This window comes from Pelobates fuscus, chromosome 1, assembly GCF_036172605.1.
Source record: "Pelobates fuscus isolate aPelFus1 chromosome 1, aPelFus1.pri, whole genome shotgun sequence".
NCBI lineage: Eukaryota > Metazoa > Chordata > Amphibia > Anura > Pelobatidae > Pelobates > Pelobates fuscus.
This window is the reverse complement of record NC_086317.1, coordinates 450,491,106-450,518,934: the sequence shown is the minus strand read 5'-3', so window position 1 is coordinate 450,518,934 and position 27,829 is coordinate 450,491,106. Positions and strand designations below refer to the sequence as shown.

The 27,829-nt window shown below is 38.0% G+C and overlaps 2 protein-coding genes across 2 annotated transcripts; both read right to left on the bottom strand.

Annotated features, from left to right (window-relative positions):
* Positions 1–436: 436 nt before the first annotated feature.
* LOC134571791 (stromelysin-1-like) lies at positions 437–11,656 on the bottom strand. The gene is made up of 10 exons (XM_063430383.1): positions 11,351–11,656; positions 7,718–7,947; positions 6,997–7,145; positions 6,792–6,917; positions 6,336–6,506; positions 5,760–5,958; positions 4,421–4,551; positions 2,202–2,361; positions 1,860–1,963; positions 437–661 (listed from the first exon to the last, which is right to left on the bottom strand). Exons 1-10 carry the CDS (start codon positions 11,519–11,521, stop codon positions 558–560), a joined length of 1,545 nt encoding a protein of 514 aa, XP_063286453.1. The 5' UTR covers positions 11,522–11,656; the 3' UTR covers positions 437–557.
* A 1,876-nt stretch (positions 11,657–13,532) lies between these two features.
* LOC134571803 (matrilysin-like) lies at positions 13,533–18,171 on the bottom strand. Its single transcript, XM_063430409.1, has 5 exons — positions 18,022–18,171; positions 16,451–16,668; positions 15,372–15,520; positions 14,695–14,820; positions 13,533–13,790 (listed from the first exon to the last, which is right to left on the bottom strand). The coding sequence occupies exons 1-5, from the start codon at positions 18,124–18,126 to the stop codon at positions 13,615–13,617; spliced, it is 774 nt and encodes a 257-aa protein (XP_063286479.1). The 5' UTR covers positions 18,127–18,171; the 3' UTR covers positions 13,533–13,614.
* Positions 18,172–27,829: the final 9,658 nt, after the last annotated feature.

The window sequence follows — 27,829 nt, the reverse complement described above, 5'->3', positions numbered from 1 at the left end:
TGTTATCAATGATATGGTATTAGGGATGTAGCGTAGATGAATTGCGTGGATTTGGGGATATGTAATATCAACCCGGATCCCTCGAAAAATCTGGAGAAATTTATATTTGGAAAATAGGTCAAATCTGGCTCCCTCACTAGCTACGGGACACCTATAGCCACATGAAAATTTTATTTCTTTAAGGGTTACTTACTAAAGGGAGAATTCAAAATTAAGAGTAGCCGAACTAAAAGTATAGCTGACTTTTTACAAATTTTTACAATCCAGCTATTTTGACATTAAATTTGAAATGAATTTTGAATTCACCTAGAATTTTGAATTCACCTATTAGCATAGCCGTGTAAACACAAATAACCATGATCCATGAATAATGTATGGTGTGTATATACATGTGTTCACCTCTTTTTATAGCATAAAGTCACTGTTGATCAATTAGTTCAGGATATATTTTACATTTTAATATATGTTTATACACTTAATGAGTTATATGATGATAGATTGCACATTTAATGTTTAATAACAGGAAACAAATAATAAAAAAAAATATGCAAATTTCTTTAAGAGCAGTTTAGCCATGAGTAATTAGGAAAAGTTCGAAGCACCCGTTGTCTTCTGTTATTATATTCCAGCTGATTAGGTCCATTGGCGAAGTAAAGGTAATCTACGGAATACAATGAAAAGTCATTTATCACACCATCAGCAAAATAAGATCCACGAGTATTGACCATGTGTGTTAGTTTTCCATGCTGCTCATAAAACTTAAGTCCATTATGGGTTAGCTGTAAGTCTCTATAGGCTTGTTTTATAAACGATTTTGAGGGAAATTGGAATTTTTAGAAGTATCTTCTCTTGGCTGTCACTCATCTTGGCTCTCAATGAGAAGGCCGGTGGGTGTGCAGCCTCACTTGTTTTGAACTATAATTCAAAGCGGAAGTGAATGTGTCTCATAGATAATGCATTGTTTTGTTGGATGTGCATGCTCTGTACGCCTACAATTTATAACTATGAGTAGCATTACACAAGACAGAAATTATCAGGATTGATGCTGTTGTCGTGAGATAAATAGGCTTAATTTGGAGAATTAGGCTGCAATGAATAATCTGAGTGCCGAATTACAGGTAAATTGATCTTTTGCTCCCCTTTTTTTGTTTTGCAAAAAGGGGAGCTATGAATATAATCTAAAAGAATTGCAAATCTCAGTTAAAAATATATATGCATTATTCCCATTGGAGCGTTCCTTCAAAGAATATGTATACCTTTCTGTAACGGAAACAACAGGTTACAAAATAAATACTTTAAATAGAAGTATTTGTTTGTAAACGGAATTCCATTTAGTTTAGGATTACTAAATACAGCATTTTAAAATACATATAGATTTTTAAAAAAATCCAAGTCTGATTCAAGGTACACCAAATGAGGCTTATTACACTGAAAAAAATTATAACCGCAACACTTTTGTTTTTGCCCCTATTTTTCATGAGATGAACTCAAAGATCTAAGACTTTTTCTACGTACACAAAAGGCCTATTCCTCTCAAATATTGTTCACAAATCTGTCTCAATCTGTGTTAGTGAGCACTTCTCCTTTGCCGAGATAATCCATCCACCTCACAGGTGTGGCATATCAAGATGCTGATTAGACAGCATGATTATTGCATAGGTGTGCCTTGGGCTGGCCACAGTAAAAGGCCACTCTAAAATGTGCAGGATATAGTCTAAATGATAATAGGTCCATTCAGACCTAAAACACACACCCAACTCTCATAATGCAACCATATAGCAAAATATATTGAAAACACACAAGTAGGGTGATATATTTTTTCAAAACCTCGATCTAAATGACACTTTTGCAAAACTTACCATAATTTTTGAAAGCAGATCCCACTTTTTTATTAATTCCAGGAAATTTGTCTTTTATCTTTTTGGGCGACTTGGGATCCATTCTGAATTTTGAACGATCATAACTAAATGAGAAATATGCGTTAATGCTTGCAGATACAGTTAACTGGCACTTAAATGTTTACACTGATTTGATGAATAAGGAATTAATTTAATATCAGTAGACTCTCTTAATGAGAGAAGTGATTCTGACAAACCGACAGATCACGACAAGCGCATTCACACTGGGACCTGTGTGCATGCAACATCACACAATCATATCTCAAGATAATTGAAGGGATTTCACATAGAGACACAACTAACCTCCAATACTTATCCCCTACAAAGAAAATGGCTTTCTTCTCATCATTAATGTACATTGCAGCATCTATTTTTGTAACAGAGCTTGGGAATCCAAATTCTGAGATATCACGAGGGTACCCCCAAAGCATCCTGCCACCACTGACGGCCCAATGTTGTCTACCTGTATGAAAAATAAACAATTTAACGTTCCATCAAAGTTTCTAAAATGTTCAAATGTAATAAAGAGGATTGGGTTTAGGTATCCTTTCTTGCATTTTTGCTATTATTATTTTTTTGTAAGCAATCATTCATCATAAGTTCATTTTTTAATATAGCACCGGAGTCATTTTGAAGAGTCGAAGTTCTTGGATCGTAGAACAGATCCTAATTATAGGATCTTTTACTATGATGTGCATGTTATTCTGTAAGAAACTGAAATATGGAACAATTTGTGCATTAGCCTGCCCTACTTTAACCAGATAACTGCTGGTCATTCAGAGCTAGCGAAAGGTCTCATCCTTCCAAAACAAAAGTAAAGGTCAGATGACGAACCCCAAGTCAGCTCTGACAAAGTGTCAACATATAACACAAAATGTGTCAGTCTCCATTTCCACACTCTGTGCTCTCCTTGTTGACTCCTCTGCCTATATATTAATCAGTAAAGGTAATTTTTGCATTTACATTCCGGGTTGAGGCTTGCCTGTTTTTTCTGTGCTAGGGTTTCCACTGACCTTTACTTTTTCATTTAAACTGTTAATAAAAAAACTCATCAAAGTTTATACTCCTTACTGGTTTGTCAATTAAGACAGTTAGGTATTAAAGGGACACTATATTTACCAGACGTACTACAGCTTATTGTATTTGTTCTGTTGAGTATAATCATTGCCTTCAGGCTTTTTGCAGTAAACACTGTCTTTTCAGAGAAAATGCTGTATTTACATTGCCCCCAGGGACACCTCCACTGGCCACTCCTCAGATGGCTACTAGAGGTGCTTCCTGGGACAGTGCTGCCATTCAATGTCTCTACCCTCTGCATGAAAATACTGAATTTTCCTTATAGAGATGCATTGATTCAATGCATCTCTATGAGGAGATGCTGATTGGCCAGCACTGTGTTTGGCTTGTGCTGACTCTACCCCTGATCTGCCTCTTTTACAGTCTCGGCCAATCCAATGCTTTTCTATCGGAAAGCATTGTGATTGGCTTTTTATCAAGACTTCTTATGATGTCAGCCAAGCAGGCAGATCAAGTACAGAGCCAGCAGAAGCAGATTGGAATAAAGGTAAGATGTTACTATATTTAGGGAGGGCAAAGAGGGAGCAGGGGGGTAGATAGTGTTTTTAACACTATATGGTCAGAAAAACATGTTTGTGTTCCTGACCCTATAGTGTCCCTTTAAGCATCAAATCGGTCTCTCAGTCACAGTGAGGCCTGGTGTTCAACACCTGCCAAAGCTCTCTCTACATGTGGTTGTTTCGCTGGGACTGAAGGAAATCTGTCTGCTGGTGGCACATATCTCTCTTCTGTGCTGGTACACAAAAATCCCCCCACCTTTTATAAATACTAATCCCAAATGATAAAGCAGAGAGCAAGAGGGTGGTCCATCTCCCTGTTCATAGTGGTACTCAACTATCATATAGTTATTGCGCCGGGAGCACACCCAGTTTCTCTAGCATATAGTGTCCACTCTCTCTGACATAATAATAGTGTTCGTAAACCCTCCAAAGTCCAGTGCTTGAGGTCCCCAGACTACTCTAAATTAAAACCTTTGCTTCTATCTCCGGTATGTATTTAGGGATGTTCTCACTGATATTTTCCTCTTAAAAAGTAGCCAATGTATAAAACATTTTTATACATTGCTTATCATTTTTGCCATGATTGTCTGATCCACACATACCTTTAGCCCACTAAAATATCCACATACAACAAAGAATGATGAGCACTTACTAAAGTGGAATGCAGTATAGACCTAAGGTATCGTCACCCGAGTCATAAATTCCAAATAGAAAAAGAATTGTGGAGCGCTCTCCAAAAATAATGTACTATTGTTTAATTTGGTACATAGGAGGACCATGCAATCAGAAAAGTTTCCAATCACACATTTTTGCTCACAGAAGAGCCCACTGGAATAGGCTTGACCATTCCTATTTGTTTCAAAATGTATTTTATTGTAGTTTTATTTATATCATATTTATAATTGTCCAGTTTGATTATGTTATGGAATTTGTAACGTCATATACCTTTGAATAAGTAAACAATGTCTCTCTCTGGAACTTCATAAGCTGCGTCGACTCTGTCCAAGTTTGGCCAAACAGAATTGATGGCGATAGCTTCAACATCGCGCAAACGAGAACTCTTTCTCCAAATAATCCTTAGTAATAATACAAACAATTTTAATTCACAAGAATTGTAGCTTTTTTTTTTTTCTTAAAAAGGATGGTGCTTAATGGGATAATTCTAGTTAAATGCTTTAAAATAACACACAAAATCCATGATTAAAATGTGCAGAGGAAAAAGCAGCAAGATGGGTTGCAATGACATTATACATCAGTGGTAAAAAAAAAAAAAATTAAAGAAACAAATAAATAAATATATAGAAAACTTATTTAAGGTTTTACAAAAACGACTCTACCTAGAAAAAGGATATAGGCGAGAGGCTAATTAGCCTTCAGTGGTCCCAGCCTATAATTTCTACTCAATGTTGACCTTCTTCACACTTGATAATGGGGAAGTATAATTACGGCAATGTCAACATAGCTCCAGAAGGGGCAGGCTATGGGAGCGCAGGAGATGCCCGGCTCTGAGTTAATATTACTTTTGTGCCAGCAGTTTCAAAATAAATAAATTAACATATTACTGTTGTTTGAGAAGTTTGTTGCAAGTGAACAAGAAAAATAAATGTGCATCATTGTGTAGATTACTTAATTACAACATAAATATCCACCCTCCTGTATTTGGTGTTTTGTACTGCACTGTACATAAATATCTAAAACTATTTAAAAATCTCAATACATGAATATACAAACACAAAAAATATGAATAACTAAATGGATCATTTAAGTGTTAGAAATAGCACCAGTATTTGTACATATTCCCCAACGCCACCAAATCAAAATGTCCCTGTGTGATGTGTCTGTGTGTGAGCTTAATGCTGATTAGTTGAAATTTTTATTATTTTTAGATAGCACCAACAAATTCCACAGCGCTTTACAGTGGGTGGACTAACAAACATGTATTTGTAAACAGATGAGTTGTACGCACAGGAACAGAGTGGTTGAGGGCCCTGCTCAATGAGCTTACATGCTAGAGGGAGTTAAGGGAAGTATTAGGGAAGTAGATTGGTAGAATAGTATTTACTGAAGATTTAGTGTGTTGTTTTTTTTTTTGTAATGATAATTGCAGGAGAGGAACCAGTTGGGAGATCAGAAACATACAGTGTTACTCACTAAAGTGAGATTTCAAGTGTGTATGTACAGAGAAGTGTGTATATGACTGATTTGTCTACGTATGTTTGTATGAATGTGTGCATTGTGTAGACATATATGAATGTTATTTTTTTACGAGCTTGATTGACATTACCCATCTTTGAAGAAAAGTAAATCTCCTCTCATGCTGGTAACAGCATCAAATTCCAAAGTTCGGTCACATTTTCTTGGCACCACTGGGTTCAGAGGGGCCTTTGTTGGTTTTTTAGGAGGGAGAGTTGGTTTTGGTTGAGGCTTCAGTGGTGGTTTTGTTGGGTTTGGCTTAGGTTTTGACACATTGGGATCTCTTGCTCCTTGATTTAAGAAGATTAGAAAGACATGGTTGGCCAATCCTTTAATTTGTAAAATGGCTTTCACTCATTCACTTTAAACATAGTACTGTTATAGCAACAACGGGAGAGGTCAACTCAATATTAATACCCATGGTTTTGGAATAGGATGCACAAAGAGCCCATACAGGTGTGATGATCAAGTGTTCATATACGTTTGGCCATATAGTGTATTTTAACACATATTTTTATGCGTTATATGATAAATGTGAGAAACGTGAATAAAAGGTAAATCCTTCTTTAGGGAAATCTGACGGCCATAGTTTAAAAGTCAAAAGGTAAAGTATTTAAAATGCCTTCTATAACATGTTTAGATACATTATTGTACTTGTATTCCATACCATAGAGAGCCTGGATTCCTGCAATATCGTCCGCAGATAGTCTAAACGTTGTGGGATCTATAGGTCTATCAAGACTGGTTGTTGGATACATTAAGGCTGTTGCATCTTTTGAATGTTCAAGTCCCAGTGAATGTCCAAATTCGTGGGCAGCAACAAGGAATATATTGGCACCTACAAGAAAAATGGAAAAAAAATATTCTGATATATAAAGTAATATATAACTGCAGGGTATTTAGAAAACATGGTGTCCTCCGAAGAAGAGATACTGGTTTTCAATATATGTTTAAGTAGCCACTAATGGCTATATGTTATATATCATTGAGCTCAACATACAAAAACAATAACCAAATACCTGTGATAATATTTACCTGCTAATTTCATATGTCCTCCTGTAGATCGGGTCTTTTTGAGATAAGACAAAAGGTTACACGTCAACTTATACAAAGTCACTCTTACCTTTAGGTCCCAGTGTCCACGTTTCATCCTCATCAAAATGTGCATCTCCCCCAATACCTTCACTTGGTGCAAAGGCATGTGCTAACACACCATATGGTCCATCGAATGCAAAAAAATCACCATGAACTGCAAGCAAAACAAACATTATTTAGTATCAAACTTTGGCTCATTGCATCAAATATGTAGTGATGGCTCCTCCACGTACCTTTAGAACCAAATGAAATCATAATATCTGCATCCCCGGAGTAGATCTGTAGAAAGTTCAAGGGTGTGACATCACTCCACAGCTTAAGAGCACGGGATATGGCATAGCTCACTTCAGCTTGAGTTATATCGGGAGTATAATTTATAATTCTGGAATGGAATAGTAATGCGTTATTAAAAATGCAATGCAAAAAATGAACAATTAGTTAGGACGAGGATGAGGATCTGTCATCTAATATTTTTATTTTAAACATTCAAATTTTGCATTTGCAGTTTGCACTGTCATGCGTACTACTCAAACAGGTTCAGAATTCTAAAAAAAATTCAAAATTACAGAAAAGTCCAAGGTTATTTTTGAAATAGTTTTTTTTTTATGTAAGACGCATAAACTAAACACAAATGGAAAAGCAATCAAAATACCCTCTCTCGTTTACTGTTACAAAATAAATATGTTAAATCAAATCTATATTAAACAAAAAAGTTTACAAAAATACATCTTTTTGAACAGACTCCTCGGACCCTTTTGATTAAGATTTGAATGTACCATGGTATGTCTGCTTAAAATGCTACAGACAAATGTTCTCAAATAGTAAATTTAAATGATTTTAAAATGATTAAAAATTTGATTTTGTTTGATTAAAAGTAGATACATTTTGACAATATTGTAATTTTTAAATTACGTTATTCATTTTAAATACTTATGTTAACTGTACATTTGTTACCTGTAAGTTATAGTATTTTTCTGCCACTTTGGCTTTGATGCAAAGAGACTAAATCTTTGTACATCTGGAACACCACATCTTGGTTGTTGGATAACTTTTATGGTCTCATTGTCTATTTTGCCTGTAACATTTAGACCGAAGAATTCCTGCATGGCCCTTATTTTTCCTTCCATTGGATTTCCCATTCGTTTAAAGCTGCGAGCTTCACCATAAAAGTGGTTAAAGTATTCCTGTTAAAGGAAAACCAAATACTCTCTTTGTAGTTTGTTGGTAATAATGTATCTTGCATAAAAATATAGGCAGACGACATACATCAACCAGTTATTTCCATTCCCAGCCTAAAAGTTATACCATTATTAGTCATTGTAGCTCAAGGCAGTGATATGGTTTCGAACAAAGTCAGACATTTTAAGTCTTTCACAGATCTTGGTCTTTTTTTTTTTTTACAACGTACAGTAAAATGGCCTCAATTTAATAAGCTTCCCAAATTATTCAGTACTGTTTTTTTTAAAAAAAAAGCTTCTAAATGATTTATCTGCAGAAGTCAACATTAAAATCTATGGAAATGTTTTTGGAAAAATTATCAAATTTGAAAGCTTATTAAATCAAGTCATGTTACTAAATCAATAGAAGGTAAATATCCCCTTCATACTTTTTCAAGTTGGTTGTAAGGCAAATAACTCTTTTGTTTTCTGCTGTAGGTTATATTTACTTCCCTTAGATTCCTTCGTTGATAATTTGTCCTTTTTATGACCCTGATAATGAACTGGTCATTGGAGAATTATTTGGATAGTTTGCATTTGTAAAATTATCATATTCCTTTAAATTGTTTATAATAAAAGCAAATGCATGTGGGATGTTATCTAATATGTACATTGTACATTTTAACCACATGGGGGCCTCATGTTATGCACACAATCTTTCTTTTCACCTTGTTTACGTTGTCCTTTTATCTACAGCGACCTATATGCCAACAGCAGTTTATTTTAGAAACTACTGTGTTCTTAGTATTGTGTTAGCAATGTGTTTTTTCTTTAAAATATATGTTTGCACTACTTTCTATGCATCCAAAAGCTTTATCGCCAGGTTTTAGGATTCAGGTCCGAAGAGCTACTGGAATGTTGTCATCATGAACTTACTGCACGGCATTGATCTAAAATCCAATCACACTAATTATTAGGACTTATCTGTTTCTCAGTTCTGTCCCCAGGGGGATATTAAGCAACACCTGGGTCATTGGAGGTTTATTTTTACTGGTTTATAGATCATTAGCTTAGTAAAAAAGAACCCTAGATATCCTGTGAGGAAATAATGCCAAGCCCCAGAAACTATTCAGGGAAATATATCTAATTTTATCCAAATGAAGAAATGGTAAATATTTATTATTTAGCATTTCCCATGCTTAGTCCATTTATGTATATCAGATCTATAATGTTTTATGTCTAAATATAACTTATGCATGTTTAATGATTTAAGCTATGTATTATTCCATATACCAAACATAAAATTGGATTTTTTTTTATACTTCAGAATAACTTGAACATGGAAACATAGAGGAAAGTTCTGTTATTAGATTGCATACTATGACATGATAGTATACTGCATACCCTATAGTTGAATTACCTAGAATTGGAACAATTGTGTTTGTTTTTCATTATCAGAATCACAAAATGAATAACATTTTTACAAATGTTCTTCCATAAAGAGGATATAAACGGTGTGTATATTCCTTAATTTAGGGTCTCCATACGGTCAATAAAAACACTAGCCAAATACAAATGGTGGTAATAACTTGGACCACTATAGTGCCAGGAAAACAAACTCAGGGTCCCACTCCCGCCGGGCTCTAGGGGGTGGAAGGGGTTAAATCTTACCTGTTTTCCCCCGCCGGGCTCCCTCGGTGCAGGGAACTCTCCTCCTCCTTTTCGCCGTCATCGGCTGAATGCGCATGTGCAGCAAGAGCCGCGCACGCATTCAGTCAGTCCATAGAAAAGCATTCTCAATGCTTTCCTATGGAGGCTGGCATCTTCTCACTGTGAAAATCACAGATAAAGAAGCAGATAAATAGAGCTGAGAGTGGCGATCTGTGCCATGTGGTCCACAATATCTGGAGTATGTTACAGCAAAACTACATTACCCATAATGCCCAGAAGGCCACTAATTTAACAAAGGGCTTATAAACCAAACAACTGCACTTCTCTTTTATATAAATAATCCAGAGCAGGATTACCTAAAAAATGACCCAAGGCCAGTGCCTAGGGATAAGGCAGGCGCCCCAGAACCCTGGACTTGCTTGGCCCCATTAACTATCCCTATGTGACGGATGAACAAGCATACAACCTTTATATATGTAAATATAATTGTTTTCTAACCAAGAAAATAAATAAATAAATAAATAAATAAAAAATATATATATACTTTAAAAACGTATGTTAGCCAAACAGGAAAAAAAGATAGAAGTTTTGCGCAACTTGAATTTGCAGTGCACCCCCTGGTGCTACACCTTTAATTTCAGAAGGACAAAGTAAAACAAACGTTTCGGGCAATAGTCCTTTATCAATGCTAATGTCCTGTGTGAGATATAAATAAACAGTGTATTATAAATGCTGAGTGGCCTCTTATTTTAAGTGTTTTCATTTATATGATTTGTTGTCTATATATTTGGAATTTTTCAATTTTACAATATTGATTTCTAGAAAAGGTTAGGACATAACTTTTTATGTAACCAGCCATTCTGGTGTAAAATAATTATGTTGGATTTTTTTTTTAGCATCATGTTAAATTAAAATAGGATGTTACTAGATTATTTTTCCATTTCTTGATGACGTCAGGCAGGAAAAACTCCCAAAAGTAATTTATTCCTGAATGAATAACTCTTTGAAGTCTAGAAACATTAAAGCATGACCCATGTGTTATATTTCAATTAAATTAAGATTATTAGAAGCGAGTTAATCTGCAGGTAAGAAATGGCTTTGTGAAAAGACAATTTCCACTTTTTTCTTTGTGCTATGCTAGTGACGTGAATATGGACAGTACAGGTGCATGAAGAATCGTTTGTGCACAGAATAAAATATAAAACACAATATGCGTTTTTTGCTCTACAATATAGTCAACTCTGCAGAATGTGTGTGTGCTTTATAAATAAGATATAATAATGAAAATATTTGCCTGGGTTTGCATATTGAAGCTAAAAAATGTAAAAACACCTTTTTGTTTAAATATGTACACACATTCAAAATATTCTTTATATATTTATAAGTAGAGAAATAAAGCTACATTTTTAGCAGTTTTTTTTTTTTTTTTTGGTTTCTCTTTTACCCAGACATACAATGTGCTAGTTATCCAGTTTAAAAAAAACAACCACCGAGATATGTCAAATACTCCTAATTATTAAACCCGTGTAACATCGAAGGTGAGACATTGGGGCAGATTTATTAAAGTGTTCTGTTCTGAAATGTGGTACAAAAATGTAAAAGCAGAGGTGTCACTAATGGAATTTGCCTGTTGGTTTACTGGTTTCCATAGTAATTGCCCCGTGTAGTGCATTAGAACACTTTTTAGAACACAACACTTTAATAATTCTCCCCAATGTGTGAAGAAGCATCAGACCTTTATCCGCTGAGATAAATTTACCTGGGCTTTTATCAAGACTTCATTTTGTATCTCTGTTGAAACATCAGATGATTCTGATATTATTGATGGCACCAACTCTGGAACACCCTGTTTACCTTCCGTTAATGGCAAAAGGTCCACAAAATCCACTTTCAGCAAGAGACTCTGAATAAAAATCCAGAATAGAAGCATCTTGCAATGTTGCCAAAGTCTGTCTGGACTCTGTTCCAGTGTTAACCACTGCCTTTTCTAGTTCTAAGCTAATTTTTGAGATAGCATCTCGCATGTCAGTGCTTATTTCTCAATTCGAACACATCCATTCGTGACTTTTGTTTACAGGTTTTGGATTAAACGTCTTTGTGTCTAAATTGCAAACAGCCCCAGGTCGACATTCTTCTACAATTTTCTTTTTCTTTACAGTAGACGCCTGGGGGTCTACATTCTTCTTCGTATACATAAAACACAATTAAAAACACATGCTATTTGTTAATAGTGTGAGACAGAAAAGATAAAGTGATATCAAATGTAAAGAAAGCAAACAAAAAAGGCATGAGGCTTCTTGTGCAATACTCATGATTGAGTATACAGGCGATAAAGGATAAAATGACTAGAAAATGCATTCTCACTGAAACTTTTTTCTCCTGATCATATCTATTACTTTTCTGCTAATTTACTCATATAATGTAGAAAAAAGCCAACCTTTACTTTAAAACGGTAAATTTGTATATGTTTTATTAGCTCTGGAGACTAGTACAAGATGCATAAGTTAACTATAATTCTGGCTTCAGTGAGTAACCCCAAACTAAAAGCTAAATATATAGTTATCAGCTCTCGTTGATATGTGGTGTTTGTCTATCACTTACGGTAATTTGGGGGAAAAAAGGTAACTGTCAGTATTATTCACTCTATTGTGAATTATTGGGAATTCAAAGGATATACAAGAATTTTAAATATTAGGCTTATATATCGTTAGGAATTATACAGAAGATATACAACATGAATTTCAAATTTTAGTCCAATGTATCCTCCCGAGACCCAGTCCATTAACTTGTGTCCTCTGTACTGGACATTTCGTTCTCATGCATCTCCTTTTATTCTTTTGAGCTACTCTATCTAACCCTGTTGTATTGTAAATAGGGCATCCTTGACTTTGCAGTGATATGTTATGTGATAGACTGGGATGCTTGGAAATTCCTCTTCCTTTTCATCAAAAGTGCATGGCAAATTGGAAGACAAATTTTTTTACGGGTCCCAGGAGGATATTCAGAGCCAACTGAGATAGGTTTTTTTCAACATTGCTGTATTGATCTAAAATATTAAAAGACCGTTCAATGAACCTTGAGTTCCCAACAATTTGCACATTTTGTACACAGACATACTCAGATAGAAATAGTTTTTGTTTAGTCAGTAAACACAGTGCTGTTGTTAATAGTGGTATGCAGCCAGGTAGACATAACAATGCTCACTTGGAGAGTTATCCAATAGAGGCCTAGCAAGGTTGGTGATGACTAAGTAAATCAATCTGCACAAGGTTTAATTTCCATGCATCTTTTATTTATTTATACTGATTGCAACATTTTTTCAAAAATTGCATTTCTCTTTTTATTCTTTAAATCCATTTATTTTCATTTTATATGGAACATTTTAACATGCAACAGAGCTCGGTACCTCTGGATCACTCATTAGCAAGCAAAATACATTTAGCTACAAATCAACAGAAGCTCTTCCAATGCCAAGGTGATATTGCAATGAAATGAGAAGTGTTAGCATTAAAATTAAGCAGTAAAAATGTAATAGCACTGGAGCAACTCCTAACACTGGCTATACTGAAGTGGCTTTGTCATTCAGATTCATGTTGTAATAAGAAAACCATGTTGTAATTCAAGAGAATGCTCACTTATGTTGATCATAAAAAAAAAACCTGAAAAAAAAGATTAAAAAATCTACAGCAGATTCAAGTGCTAATTATAGTTAAATTTGATATATAGCCCAGTCATTTTGCATTTATAGAACTCATTTGGAATTCTGTATGTTTTAATTAAACGTTGTTTTGGTTGACTGGTGTCGCTTTACAATAATACACTAACTTTTTATCTCTGACTTTGAGACTAGTTTCATCCACAGTCTGTATGTTTGGATGCTTGTCTTATGTACAACATATAAAGGATTAAACTAAACAAAAGAAAATGTGTGTAAACAGTAATTGAGCAAGTTGAATTTATTTTAGTTACATAACCACTGACCCACCAAATGTAGCAATAAAATTAGTTATATTAATTATCATCTCAGCGTCTCCTGCCATACAATGTTTGTATCCCGTTGATGTCGTCCTGACTCAGGCGGAAGTTATTTGGGTTTACAAAGCTGTATGTAGGAAACATTAAAGCTGCTCGATCAGTGGAGTGACCTAGCCCCATCGAATGGCCAAATTCATGTGCAGCAACCAGAAACAAGTTAATACCTACAATAAAACAGAAATTGATTATTAGGGAAGAGGTCAACTCATTCAAAGCCTTGAGAGTCCTTCTACATATTTATTATTTATTGCAGCGGCTCCCAAACAGGAGGGTGGCTGCAGATAGAAAAAAATCTCACATGTATGTGTTTATGTGTATGTCAGATTCTGTGTGTGTATCTATGTGTCAGTGTGTGTGTGTGTGCATCTGTTTGGCAAGGTGTATCTGTGTGTGTGTATATGTCAGTTTGTGTATCTTTGTGTCAGTGTGTCTGACTGTGTGTACGCGCACACCTGTGTGTCAGGACGTGCATCTGTGTATGTTCACCCGTGTGCATCTAAAAGAGAACATTACACCCAAGCACACTCCTGCAATCAAACACACCCCTGCATTAAAACACTAAACTTATACACCAACACTTTATATTATACTAAAGCACCAGTATATGGCTCAGCGGTATACAGATATACAACCTAGAACTTTGTTTTGACTAAGGGCACCTTGGAAATATATTAAAATATTAAGTGCGCCTTGAACCAAAAGGTTTGGGAACCACTGATTTAACATACTGTTGTTTTACATTTGCAGTTATATTTTTTAATTGAAAGTTTGGTGCCAGCTATCAGTTTTGCAGCTGTTAAAAAGGGGGGGAAATTAGACATATGAAGGGCTGGGGGGGAGGGGGGGATGAGACACATGGAGGGCATGGAGGGCCTGGGGAGTGGAATTAGATACACAGAGAGCATGGAGACACATGGGAGGCTGAGGGAGGAGAATGAAATACATTGGAGGTGTCCCAGGGCAATTATCACACCATGGCTTCTAGTTAGGCCTCTGGTTACACTGCAACGACACAAATGGTAATTTAGGGCTTATATAAAAAAAAAAGTTAACATTCATAAAATTTACCTAAATTAGAACTTGACCAACGTTCTCCTTCATCAAAGTGAGCATCTCCTCCAATACCATTTCCAGGGGCATATGCATGAGCCAATACATTGCTTGGACCATCAAATGGATTTGAATCACCATGAGCTAAAAAACAATAAAATTAGTTATTGGACACTCACACATTCATTTAAAGTTGTACATGTTTGTACCTAGAGGAAAAGACCTTTAGAGAGTGTCTAAAACTGGGTAATGCATTCATAAAACAAGCAAACGATAACCGATGTTAGGATTAAAGCAACATACAATTGGAGTGACATTTTGTTCACAATGGGTACAATAACCCGAATATTGTAGGTAGACCACAAATACTCAATGTAGTAAATGGAAGGCCTTACAGTATTCAGGTACACCTCAAGCACCAAATAACATCCTATAAGCTTTGGACACCATTCCAAAGTTGATACATGATACGTGGTTTATGACTTGACCAACTCGAACCTCTTGGAGAATACAAAATATCACAAATGAGGAAATAATGTGATCAGTGGAAGGTGCTGATGGAAAAGGTGTAATGTGGTGCTCGGGTTTTTACCTGACTCAACTCGATTATTAATTATTGACATAATTAGAAATATTGTTTTGCACTGGAGGAAGGGGTGTTTAAAACATTCATAATATATTCATATTATACTCACTGCCTTGTGAAAATTGAATGAAAATATCTGCTCGTCCTGTTGTAATCATCCTGAAAGTCAGTGGTGTCACCTCACTCCACACCTTAAAAGCTCTTGCAATTGCATCATTAACCGCTGGGACAGGGAGATCAGGGGTATAATTCAGGATTCTAAAAATAATATTGAATTTCATTAGATGCATTTTTGCAATCTTTTGTTTTCTCGTTATTCATTATTACAAAACTGAAAAGATGAAAAGCCTGGATAGAAACAAACTTTAATTTACACAATACATTAAGATGACCTAAAAATAAATAAAAAAAATAATTTATAAAAACGAAAAAAGATTAAAAATAACAACTTTAAAGGTGCACTCTAAAGTTAGAATTTTAAATATGTATTTCTAACATTAGAGTATTCTCCTTACTGTATAGATAAATAAGTTCCCTGTAAATCGTGAAAAAAAGCATTACTGATGATCTCAGCCAATCCAATGCTTCCTCATGGAGAAACATTTGAGGGTCTATTGTGCATGTGTGACAATTGTCATGCTGTGCCTATCATCGTTCCTCATAGAGAAGCATCATAGCAATGCATATCTATTTGTATAGTTCTTCATCCTGATGCAGTGAGAAGACACCAGACATTTGTCCTGTAAAGATAGTAGGACCATAATAGGAAGCACCTCTAGTGGCTGGTTGAGTGACAGGGACTGGAGGTGTTCTTGAGAATAAACGTAAACACTGTTTTTACAGAAAAGACAGTGTTTATAGATGGGAGACTGTAGGAGCAAGCTCTCTATACCAAAGCCACTACATTAAACTGTAGAATTTCTGGTTTTGCTGTTGTTGCTAATCAATAGGAAAGCACCCCCCTGCCCTCCCAGAACAGAAAGAAAGCTACACCAACCTGATTGTTTTTATTTTTCTTATTGTATGATTTAACCTTGCCCAGTATACACACTTCAACCCTAAGGAGAAGTTCCACTCAAGTCTGATGAGTAGAACAAAACACATATTCATATATCGCCAATAATTTAAGCAGCCCTAGATACGATATTGAGCCAAATAACACTTTATTATAACATTTAATATTCATACCTGTATGTGAGGGAGGTGGTTTGCCACCTCGGTCTCCCAGTGAACAGGGTAAATTCTGCCACGTCTGGCATGCCACATCTTGGCCTCTTCATCATGTCCATGGTGTCTTTGGTCAATCTTCCTGTAACTTTCATTCCAAAGAATTTCTGCATTTCTTTGATTCTTTCATCGAATGATTGTGCTGCAGAGCTTGATGGATAGAATTTGCCTAAATAATCCTGCACAAAGAAAACAGTGATGTAGAGGATCAGAAATAAGGCACGAAACCAGGATTAATCACTGCCAGAGACCATTGACAAGTTAGGAATTGACCATGACAGTTTGTGATGCCTCAAGTTCAAAGACTGTAATTTCTTGATTTCCCTTTCGTGTTCCTTTAAGTGAGAATATTACCATAGAGAGATTGGGAGGATAGTGTTTTTCATGGAGGCCTCCCGAAGATCTCAGCGACATATGTACAGATATCTGCATAGCACTGTTTTTTATTGATATCTATTCCACAGAACTGTTTCTATTTTCTCTTTTATTGTCAATGCTAATTGTTGATGTGTTTATATTGATGGTGTTTTTAGCATTATACTGTTTAAATCAAATATGCTGAATTGTATTTAAGTCTTCTGTTGCTTAATAAAACTTTATACAAAAATAACTAATCCTTGAAACTGTAACTTTCAGTATAGATTATATTTTTATTTTCAAAAACTGACCCATACACGCTTTCAGTGATACCCACATACTTTATGACAATGCGGCTGCTATGGCCCAAAATGTACAATTTCTAGTTCAGCATATAACAAGCAATAGCAATTATTACATAGTGAATGCTTTAATTGCTGTGATCATTATTCATCTAAATGCATTTATATGTGTTATTTGGAAATTGGCATTCTGTTATGAAAATCAAAATTATTATTATATATGACAATCTGTGCATTTACAAACACAAATATTTAACTGTTGAGAGCAATCAATATATATATATATATATAGTGTAGATTGGATTATTTGTATTAGTCCAGTAGACAAGATGCCAAAATACCAGAGTATTGCAGTATGCTATGATACCTTTTTTATTGGACTAACATAATATTACAAAGACAAGCTTTCGAGAATTTTCCTCTCTTTTTCATGTCTGAAGCAATATTGATCAATCTGATAGAGTTAACATCCAAAGCAACTGATGTAAGAGAAGGGGATGGAGGGGGGTGAGTGGAGTGTCATAAATACAGAAGATGTGCCTGAAAGTGAAAGGTTAAACAGAGAAAGGATAGGGGGCACTCCCGAGACCTGAATTTTGCATGAAAGGTGCTGCCGCTGTGACCAAAATTTCATGAATGCGAAAATAGTGCAGCGCACTCAGACTACAAAAAAATACAAAGTGAAAGGTTGGCTGAGAATAGACAGAAAAAGTAAATAAACAGAGGAGAGTCAATAAGCTAGTTAAAAAAAACAACAACAAACAACAACAAACAAGAAAACAGCAGAGCAGGGCATGCAAGTATATAGCTGCATACATGTATGTATATAATATAAATATGCGACTCATTTAAGGTACCAATCAAATAACCTACCTCTGCAAATTCCTCATCGGAAAGACTGTTGCCTTGATTAATTGGTCGTCTTGGAAATGCAAGGCTGCAGGACATTGACACGAGAATACAGACCACGAACAACATTGTGACGGTACTGGATTCTGTTTACAATTCTGCAACTGCATGTGGAATTTGCATCAGGAATATTTATATAGAGGTCTTAATGTTGCAATACTAATGTTCTTCTTAGGATTTCACATATTTCACACAGTTCCGTCTTTGGCCAAACATTCTGTAAACAAAATACCACAATTTCATTGGGTAATAACCGCCAGAGCATTGAATTATAAGATTGCGATTTTCATTTTACTGGTGAGCCCTGAGCAGAGCTTTTAGTAGTGAGCCCCTTTTCCATATGTCCTGTGACAATTAAGGGCATCTGTGCATTCTGGGAAATAATCCATGACATTCCCTCCAGCTCTGAGCTGTTTCGAGATCAAGTTTGGCTTTACTCAACTTTTGCGTGCTTTGCTGTAGGGAACGTTTTAATGCTTTTGTGAGCAATCCACATAGTGTGCATGACAAATTGTTGGAAAGTACATGGAAGGTCCCACTTTTTGTGGATATTCCACTGCAAGGAAAAACAGGTCTAAAAACTGCTTGTTGTGCAAAAAGCACATTCTCAACATTTACCCACTCCATGTGCAATAAGTGCATTTTCTACTAACTTTGAAGGAACACTATAGGGTCAGGAACACAAACATGTATTCCTAACACTATCTAGCCCCCTGCACCCTTTGCCCCCTAACTATAGCAAAATCTTACCTTTATTCCAGTTTGCTGGTGCTGGCTATGCCCCTGATATGCCACCTTGGCTGACACCATCAGAAGTGATGATCTCAGCCAATCACAATGCTTTCTCATGGAAAAACATTGAATTGAATGAGATTGTCAGTTCTGATTATCTCAGCCAAGGAGACAGACTGGGGGTGGAACCAACGCTGCTCTGGCCAATTAGCATCTCCTCATAGAGATGCATTGAATTAAAGGGCAGAGACACACTGTGTAGCACTGCCGCAGGAAGCACCTCTAGTAGCCATGTGAGGAGTGGCCAGTGGAGGTATCACTAGGCTGTAATATAAGCACTGCCATTTTTTTATTTTTTTTAAATACAGTGTTTACTGCAAAAAGCCTGAAGAGACTGACCATACTCACCAGAACAAATACAATAAGCTGTAGTTTTTCTGGTGACTATAGTGTCCCTTTAAATTTGGGTTATGGGTAATTATAAAGCTGATATCAATGTAATAGTATAACTCATTGCAAGTTGCATATTCTTTGACGGAAACAGTCAGTAAACTAGAAATTAACCCATGCCAGCTACTTGCTGAGTTATTTTCATTTGAAGCATATATACCAGTTATAGCCCAGTGACCTTTTGAGATCCATTGTCTAATGATTATAGCTGCAAAGGAAGTGCCATTTTAGGGATGTTGCTTGTGTTTACATACCTATATTATAAATGTAAAAAAAATCAATAAACTAGATAGATCTCTTTACAGAAATGCAAAGGGCATGCTTCACCATATCCAATGTAATTCTTAAAAACGTCACTGAATGATAAAACAGACTGGGAATAAGAAAGACTAAATTGACTAGTCAACACAAGTGTTTTGGATCACAAAAATGTGGATGTTCCTGGTGGTGTGGCAGGTAAGCATGAATTAGGTGATTTCAGAGACACATTATAAATATAAAGGCATTGAATTCTTGTTATGGTCAAAGAGTTGTATTGTTGTATTCTTGTTCCCTGTTGTTTTTTTCGCCTTGTTTTGTGCATTTAGATTTAGATAACCTATGATTCCTTAGCTGATATCTTATTATGAAAGGTCATGCTGTGCTATTAAGTGTCCATTGTTGTTTTATACTCTTTTCTTTAATTTTAAGAGAACACATGTAAAAAAAATGACTATAGAAATACCTATGAGCCCTATACAAAACTAAATTTTTATGTTTAATTACTGAAAATGTAATGTTTTCCAAAATAATTTTCAAAAGTCTGCATACCCTTAGTTCATAATACTGTATTGCCCCCTTTAGCATCAATGACAGCGTGCAGTCTTTTGTAGTACTTGTCTATGAGGCCCCTAATTCTTGCAGGTGGTATAGCTGCCCGTTCATCTTGGCAAAATGCCTCCATGTCATGCAAAATCTTTGGTCGTCTTGCACGAACCGCATGTTTAAGATCTCTCTAGAGTGGCTTGATGATATTAAGGTCAGGAGACTGTGATGGTCACTCCAGAACTTTCATCTTTTTCTGCTGTAACCACTGGAGGGTCAAGTTGGCCTTGTGCTTAGGGTCATGTCATGCTGGAAAGTCCAAGGCCATCCTATGCTCAGCCTTTGTGCAGAAGAATGCAAATTGTCTGCCAGTATTTTCTGATAACATGCTGCATTCATCTTGCCATCAATTTAAAATTTTGCCATAGATTCTCTGTGCCTTTAGAGCTCACACCCCACCAAAACATCAGTGAGCCACCACCATGCTTCACAGTGGGGATGGTATTCTTTTCACTATAGGCCTTGTTGACTCTTCTCAAAACATAGCACTTATGGTTGTGACCATAAATCTCTATTTTTGTCTTGTCACTCCAAGTTACAGTGTGCCAGAAGCTGTGAGGCATGTCAAGGGGTTGCCGGGCATATTGTAGCTGGGCTTTTTTTGTGGCATTGGCACAGTAAAGGCTTCTTTCTGGCAACTTGACCATGCAGCTCATTTTTGTTCAAGTATTGTCGTATTGTGCTCCTTGAACCAGATTCAACCAGAGCAGCCCGTATTTCTCCTGAGGTTACCTGTGGGTTTTTATTTGTATCCCGAATGTCATGCTCCCTCACATTTCTGGCCGTGTTCCTGCTTCCAGTCCTCACTCCAGCAGTTCCAACGCCGGCCGCTGTAGCTCCGCCCTCTTTTATGATGCGGCACGCACACGTGCCGATGTCATGACCCTAATGACGTCACGGGCCGCCAAAACGTTCAAACTTGGACATTTTGGGGGCTTCGCTTCAAATTTAAATATCCAGCCCATAAAATTCAATCATAGTTCTTTGCCCTGTTGAGGTTCTTCTCACAGTTCCCAACAGTGCTTTGCTTTTCAGTGTGTTCTTGTGTTTTGACCTCGCTTTCTGACTATTCTCATTTCTGCATTCCTGACCCGGCTTTGGTATCTCGCTACTGTGTTTTCTGGTTCCCTTGACTCAGCTTGTATTCCTCTATTCCGTAACTTCTCCCCGACCATTCTTTATCTTTCTAACGTTAAGTCCGGTCATTCTAAGGCTAGGTATACATTTTTCGATTACATCCTGTGTATTGGGTCTCTAAGGAATCCTGACACCGAACAATTGTCCTGACAGTTGTGGCTGAAATCTTTCTTGGTCTACCTGACTTTGGCTTGGCATCAAGAGAGCCCCGAATTTTCCACTTCGTTATAAAGGATTGAACAGTACTGACTGGCGTTGTCATTGCTTTGGATATCTTTTTATATCCCTTTCTATCTTTATTAAGTTCCATTACATTGTTACGCAGGTCTTTTGACAGTTCTTTTCTCCTCCCCTTGGCTCCGTATCCAGCCTGCTCAATGCATCCACGTGAGAGCTAAAAAAACTCATTGACTATTTATACACTAAGGCACTAATTGGCCACTAATTGCAATTTAAAAAGCCACAGGTGTGGGAAATTAACCTTTAATTGCCATTTTAACCTGTGTGTGTTACCGTGTGTGTTTGTAACAAGGCTAAACATTTAAGGGTATGTAAACCTTTGCTCGGGGCGATTTGGGTGATTTCTGTTATCATTTTGATTTAAAAAAGGAGCCAAACAACTCTGTGATAATAAATGGCTTCATGTGATCGCTTCAATAACATACATTTTGTTGCATGATCGGTCATATTTTCAAAATCAATGGCAAAATGTCACAATTTTTGCCAGGGCATGCAGGGTTTTGAGCACAACTGTATATGCTGTATATGTAGTTAAGGGCAGGATATGGTCACAAATACAAAACACCATTTGTACAGAAATTTGCAAACGTTTTATTTTTATGTTTTGTGTTAATTTGGTTAATTGGTAGATTTATTCATTCTCTGAATAACTAATCTGTGTATTTGGAGGTTACATATCAATATTATTGCAGCAGCAGCAGCAGCAGCAAATAAACTGTATAACAACACCATATCCCTTGAATTGTGCATGAAGTCTGGCATTTGGCTAGGATAACGCATTGCTCAAACTAAACTATGGTAGGCAGGGCCGGCCTTAGGCCTTCAGACGCCCTGTGTGAAAAATCTTAACAGAGCAGGAATAGATGGGAGAGAGCAGGGGCATTATAAAGGTAGATGGGGAGCAGTGGCACTATAGGGGTAGATGGGGAGCAATATAGGGGTAGATGGGGAGCATGGGCACTATAGGGGTAGATGGGGAGCAATATAGGGGTAGATGGGGAGCAATATAGGGGTAGATGGGGAGCATGGGCACTATAGGGGTAGATGGGGAGCATGGGCACTATAGGGTTAGATGGGTCATGGGGAGCACTATAGAGGTAGATGTGGGAGCAATGTAGGGGTAGATAGGGGAGCTGGGGCATTATATGGGTAGATGGGGGAACAGGGCCACTATATGGGTATATGGGATGAGCAGGGGCACTATAGGGATAGATGGGGGGCACTATAAGGGTAGATGGGGAAGCAGGGGCATTATAGGGGTTGATGTGGGAGCAATGTAGGGGTAGATAGGGGAGCTGGGGCATTATATGGGTAGATGGGGGATCATGGGCACTATAGGGGTAGATGAAAAGCAGGGGCACCATAGGGGTAGATGGGGAGCAGGTTCACTATAGGGGTAGAAAGGGAGCACTATATGGGTAGATGGTGGAGCAGGTTCACTATAGGGGTAGATGGGGAGCACTATATGGGTAGATGGTGGAGCAGGTTCACTATAGGGGTAGATGGAGGGCACTATAGGGGTAGATGGGGGACCGTGGACTCACTTACCAGGCAGCAGATTCGGGCCTCGGTTAGCCCCGCCCCTGCCTAGCTCTGACCCCACTGGCCGCTTAGCCCTGCCCCCTACAGTCTCTGCTAAGCCCGGGTATAGGATAGGGGGGGCAGGGAGTGTGCAAACTGTGTCGGCCACATGGCGCCCCCTGCTGCCATGGTGCCCTGAGCAACCGCACAGCTCCTACACCCCAAAGGCCGGCCCTGATGGTAGGCATTACTGTATCATCATTAGACGAAAGGCATTTTTTTAAACAGGCACTTCAATCCCCTATTCTTCTTTAGTCAAATTTATGTTATAAAAGACTGCACACGCAATTAACTACATAACATAATTTGTCATGCAGAAAAGTATTGTTTATATATAAGGGGTGTGTGAAAATTAGGGATGTGTGTCAATGCAAATAGTTGAATGCAATTTTGTATTTAAGTGTTACAAATGTGTAAGTATATCTAAAGTACATCTGTTTCTATTAAGCTTACTGGCCTCCCTCCCGGTTCCTGTATTTATTTCCATCACCCCTCCTTTATATTTCACCTATTTGTATCTCTCCTCACCCTACCGCCATAAAACAGAATAGTTGCAAATATTAATTTAATGAGCAATAAATATAACATTGTAGATTTAATTCTCACTTAGAAGAGGTAGCGGGGCTCTCACCTTATCCTCCCGCTCATGGAACCTGTCCGCAACATGCCCCCCCGTTCTGTCTATGCCAAGGAAGCATCAGAGCTTGGAAAAAAAGCTGATGGAGGGGGGCGGAGCCTGACAAGCAAGCGAGCAAGACGTGCTCTGCTGGAGCTCCCGCTGAACGGTACACTCACGGCCAAAAATCTGAGGGTGACACGCAACAGGACCCACATACTGCATCTATGTAGCCTGGGGAAACCAGCACGTACCTGCAGACACCCGACTTGCCACTCAAAATGCCGGGGAACCGAGATGGCGGCCTGGGGCCTACGAGGTTAGGCAGGCTGGGAAGGCGGCCGCTTCCAGCTCCCAACTCCGGACCACAGACAAGCACCAAACCCACCCCCCCACCTATGGACCGGGGGGGACATCCCGGTCCCCGCCACATGGAGCTGGCCCTGCTGCACGCCTGCAGTCGGAGCCGACAGCCGAAGCCAACAGGCCGGAGGTGAGGGCCTCCAAAATGGCGGACACTAGCGACAGCCAAACTCGTGGCAATCAGCAGCAGCCTGCAAAACCCATTCCCATCTCTAAAGCAAACAAGATGGAGGTGAAACAAAGCGGGGCGACAAATCCACACAGCCTGTCAACAATGGCCACACAGCCTATGCCTGAAATGCAGAGCACCAGCCTCAGGACACACAGGTCCTCACTGGAAACCTTCGATTGGCTCTGCACGGGCCTCAGGGAGGCTTTACACAACCGGGGAGTGACTCATCGCCAAGCTACATTAATAGTGGCCTCATGGATACGTCCTGCAGCGAGGCACAGCTACTATGTGCAGATACCCCGTGCCTCCAAGATGGCTGTCCGGCACCACAGATTCCGCCGGGCCTTGAGGCGGGATGTGGCACCAAACCCTCCGTGCGCACGAACCCAACAGCACACAAGGCACAAGGGGGCACCGAACCAAACGATGCCCACGCATGCCCAACCTGACCGAAACGCTGTCGACAAGCGCAACGCGACAAGCACCTCCCTATACCAGACAACACCGCAAGCGAACACGCGACTGCACCACACGGGGGACACTGCCGAAACAGAACTCCGAAGCGGAGACATCGGGCCCTGTGGAAGCAAAGACGAGTCCAGCGGACACAGAGCACAGGACTTACCAACCCTGAGTATAGGTTGAAAGGCCTATAACACTGCCCCACAGGGGTATTCATAGCCTGGACTGCTTTGAACTCTCATACCAGCGAAGTACCCAGACGCAGAAATTTAACGCAGGCCACATGTGGGCAATACCCCTTTGATAACGCAGGACACACTGCACAATGGTCTTGAAGGTTTTTTTTATTTTCACCCAGTTGATTAATGGCAGAGCAAAGTTTTCTGCTTTATGTTTTATGTTTAGTCACTCATGATTAGGATAGCTAGGTTAGCCGGTATATATATTCCGACTAGCTAAACGACTCCATGCACTGCCACTCTGCACCTATGCAGATATAGCTAATCTAGTAATGTCTAATGTTGACTTTGTTATATATTATTTTGTTTTACTTTGATCTCATAATCTCACTGTCTAGCCAAGCCTGTTATCATTACCTAAAACGTGTAATCTCTTACGCCATTATCTAACCTTAAAAGAGCTGTAGTGGTGTCTATTTACAACCAAAACATAGCATAGCCTGGATAGCCTGGTTGTGGACCAACTGGTTAACTCCTAATATCGCATCAAGCATGCCATATAACCGTCTCACATATAATTCATTAAGCCTGTATATATGCTAGAGGGAACAGACTGGATCCTTCCTAAATGTTAACTCTTGTTCGTACTATTATGAAACTGTGCTTGACAAACCTTGACAAACCTTGTTTTATTCTCATTCATAGGAACTACACAGTTTTCTTCATTGTATTTCCATGTTACCTTTAAAAACAAAAAGTGCTGAACTGATGACATTTTACAACGATCGTGCTCCCAACGTCAATGTATATTTTCGTTTAAAAATGTCAATGTTAGCTTGTTAACTAAACTATGCACTATAAAAATAAAGAATTTAAAAAAAAAGCTGATGGATCACCATTTAAATGAGTTCTTCATATTTGCTTCTGGCCATTAAACTGTTTCTCTGCATTGTGGGGGGTGGGGGAGAGGGGTGTAACATATACATTTTTATTTAAGTGACTAACTAATCAAGAGACGATGTGTTATTCTGAAAATGTTCTCAAAGTCCAACTCTATAGTGTTAGTTGTGACAGAAGACTATTGGTTCTTGTCTTGTGGTAGATCTTGCAAGCCCTCCAGTCTGCGACTAATGATTCTATTAGGAATGACTAGTATAAGCAAGCATTTTCAGATTTTAAAGTATTGCTCAAAACTAAGTAAGCATAAATAAAGATAAAAATCAAGCAGCATAAAGAAGGGCAAGCAAGTCCAAACCTTGTAGGTTAGCATATACTGTACTTCCTAAATTTCAAACACATTAAGTAAGGTACATTGCTGTAATATGTGGTCTAACTAGGGGTTTCATACTTGACAAAACTTAGTTACTTCATTTAACTGGTGTAAATGAAATAAATTTTTTCCAAAGAAGTAAAACTGGGCATGTAATATCAAACATATTTCACATTTAAACATGACAGGTGCATAGTCGCCATATGGTCAGGTTGAGGGATATGACCTGAATCCAAGCCACTCAATAAGACACCGACACTCAGAGGTATGGGTCAAAATTGTCAACAGCTTTAATGATAATAAAGAAAATAATAATAATAACTTATCATTTACAATTATATATAAGGGTCATTACCTGCCACACCTGCAACATCGTATCGTCTTTCCGATATTTACATCAAGGCAATGACCCACAACATAATACATTTTCCAATATATAACAACCACATAATATAACATGTAATATGCCAACAATTATCAATTTCACCTGGTAGGGGTATACCCAGATACCCCTACACCACCGAGGTTCTGAGCCACCAACGGACTCGAAACCTACCAAAACATGTACAAATAGTGTACCCTTTTAAGCAATTAACTAACCAATCAACTAACTCCCTTTACTCCTATATTAACTAAGGTCCATTATCCTTAATGTTCCTTATCCCACCCCGCCACTGTGACCAAGCGGAGAAAAAAGTCTACAAAGGGAGGGAGGAAGGAACCAACTCTGCTAGGGAAGAAATTAGAGTGAGGGATCACAAAATGAGCGACCATTTATATCAACTAACCCCCAAACACTGATCCACCAATCCCCTACTGCTCCCGCCCCCCAGCCCGCCCCCTTGCCCGCTCCCGCTCCCTAAGCTGCACTTTCTCCATGGGTTTCATGACAGGTGCATAGTCGCTATATAGGCAGGGGGAGGGATATATGACCTGAATCCAACCCACCCAGTAAGACACCGACACTCAAAGGTATGGGTCAAAATTGTCAACAGCTTTAATGATAATAAAGATAATAATATTAACTAGAAAAGCTACAATTTCTGGGGAAATTGTGTGAAGTGTTCTTGCCTCCACCGGTAGTCTACAACTGGAGTTGTCGGAGTAACTGTTATTATTTATTTATATAGCACATTTAATTGCAACGTTGTTGCTCAAAGTGCTTCACAGTTACATTAAAACATACATTTATAAAAACATTAGCAGGTGTACAAAAGGCCCTGTCTATGACATCACTTGCTGCTGCAGCCTGGCACAGGTTAGAGTATTTTGGCGGTTGCCATCTTCAAACTTATTTTAAAAACTATACATACATCCTACAGCGAAGAGCTTTATATTGTGAGAATCACAAGACCCAGACCTACATTTTGATGCATAGTATGTCTCTGAAGTATTAAAAGTGAAGGCACAGACGCAGTTTAGAAATTGCCCTTCAAATGTGAGCTTTGCAGAGTGGAGTTTCAATGAATGTCAATGGACGGCGTGAGTTGCAAACAAATGGTCATATTGTGAAAACTATCAGGACTATGGCTTAGCCGTGGACATTTTTTGTGGCAGCAGGGATAGCTGAACGTTTTGATATAAGAGGTGGGCTTGAAAATGAGGGAGTGGTGGCAGTTTAGAAATCATGTCCTGATTTTTCAGCTTTTGCCAGCTCCCACTCTAGCTTTGAACATTTTGCCATTCATTCCTATGAGACCAATTTC

Bases quoted from the DNA above. Each gene is read 5' to 3' on its own strand.
- LOC134571791 (XM_063430383.1), bottom strand. From the start codon at position 11,521: ATGCTTCTATTCTGGATTTTTATTCAGAGTCTCTTGCTGAAAGTGGAT. The intron at 6,918-6,996 runs GTACGTGGAGGA...TTTTGCTTGCAG, and splicing joins GATTTCATTTGGTTCTAAAG to TTCATGGTGATTTTTTTGCA. The intron at 4,552-5,759 runs GTAATGTCAATC...ATTATTACTAAG, and splicing joins TTACTTTTCTTCAAAGATGG to GATTATTTGGAGAAAGAGTT.
- LOC134571803 (XM_063430409.1), bottom strand. From the start codon at position 18,126: ATGTTGTTCGTGGTCTGTATTCTCGTGTCAATGTCCTGCAGCCTTGCA. The intron at 16,669-18,021 runs GTAGGTTATTTG...TTCTTTGTGCAG, and splicing joins CCGATGAGGAATTTGCAGAG to GATTATTTAGGCAAATTCTA. The intron at 13,791-14,694 runs GTAAATTTTATG...GTTTTATTGTAG, and splicing joins TTGGTCAAGTTCTAATTTAG to GTATTAACTTGTTTCTGGTT.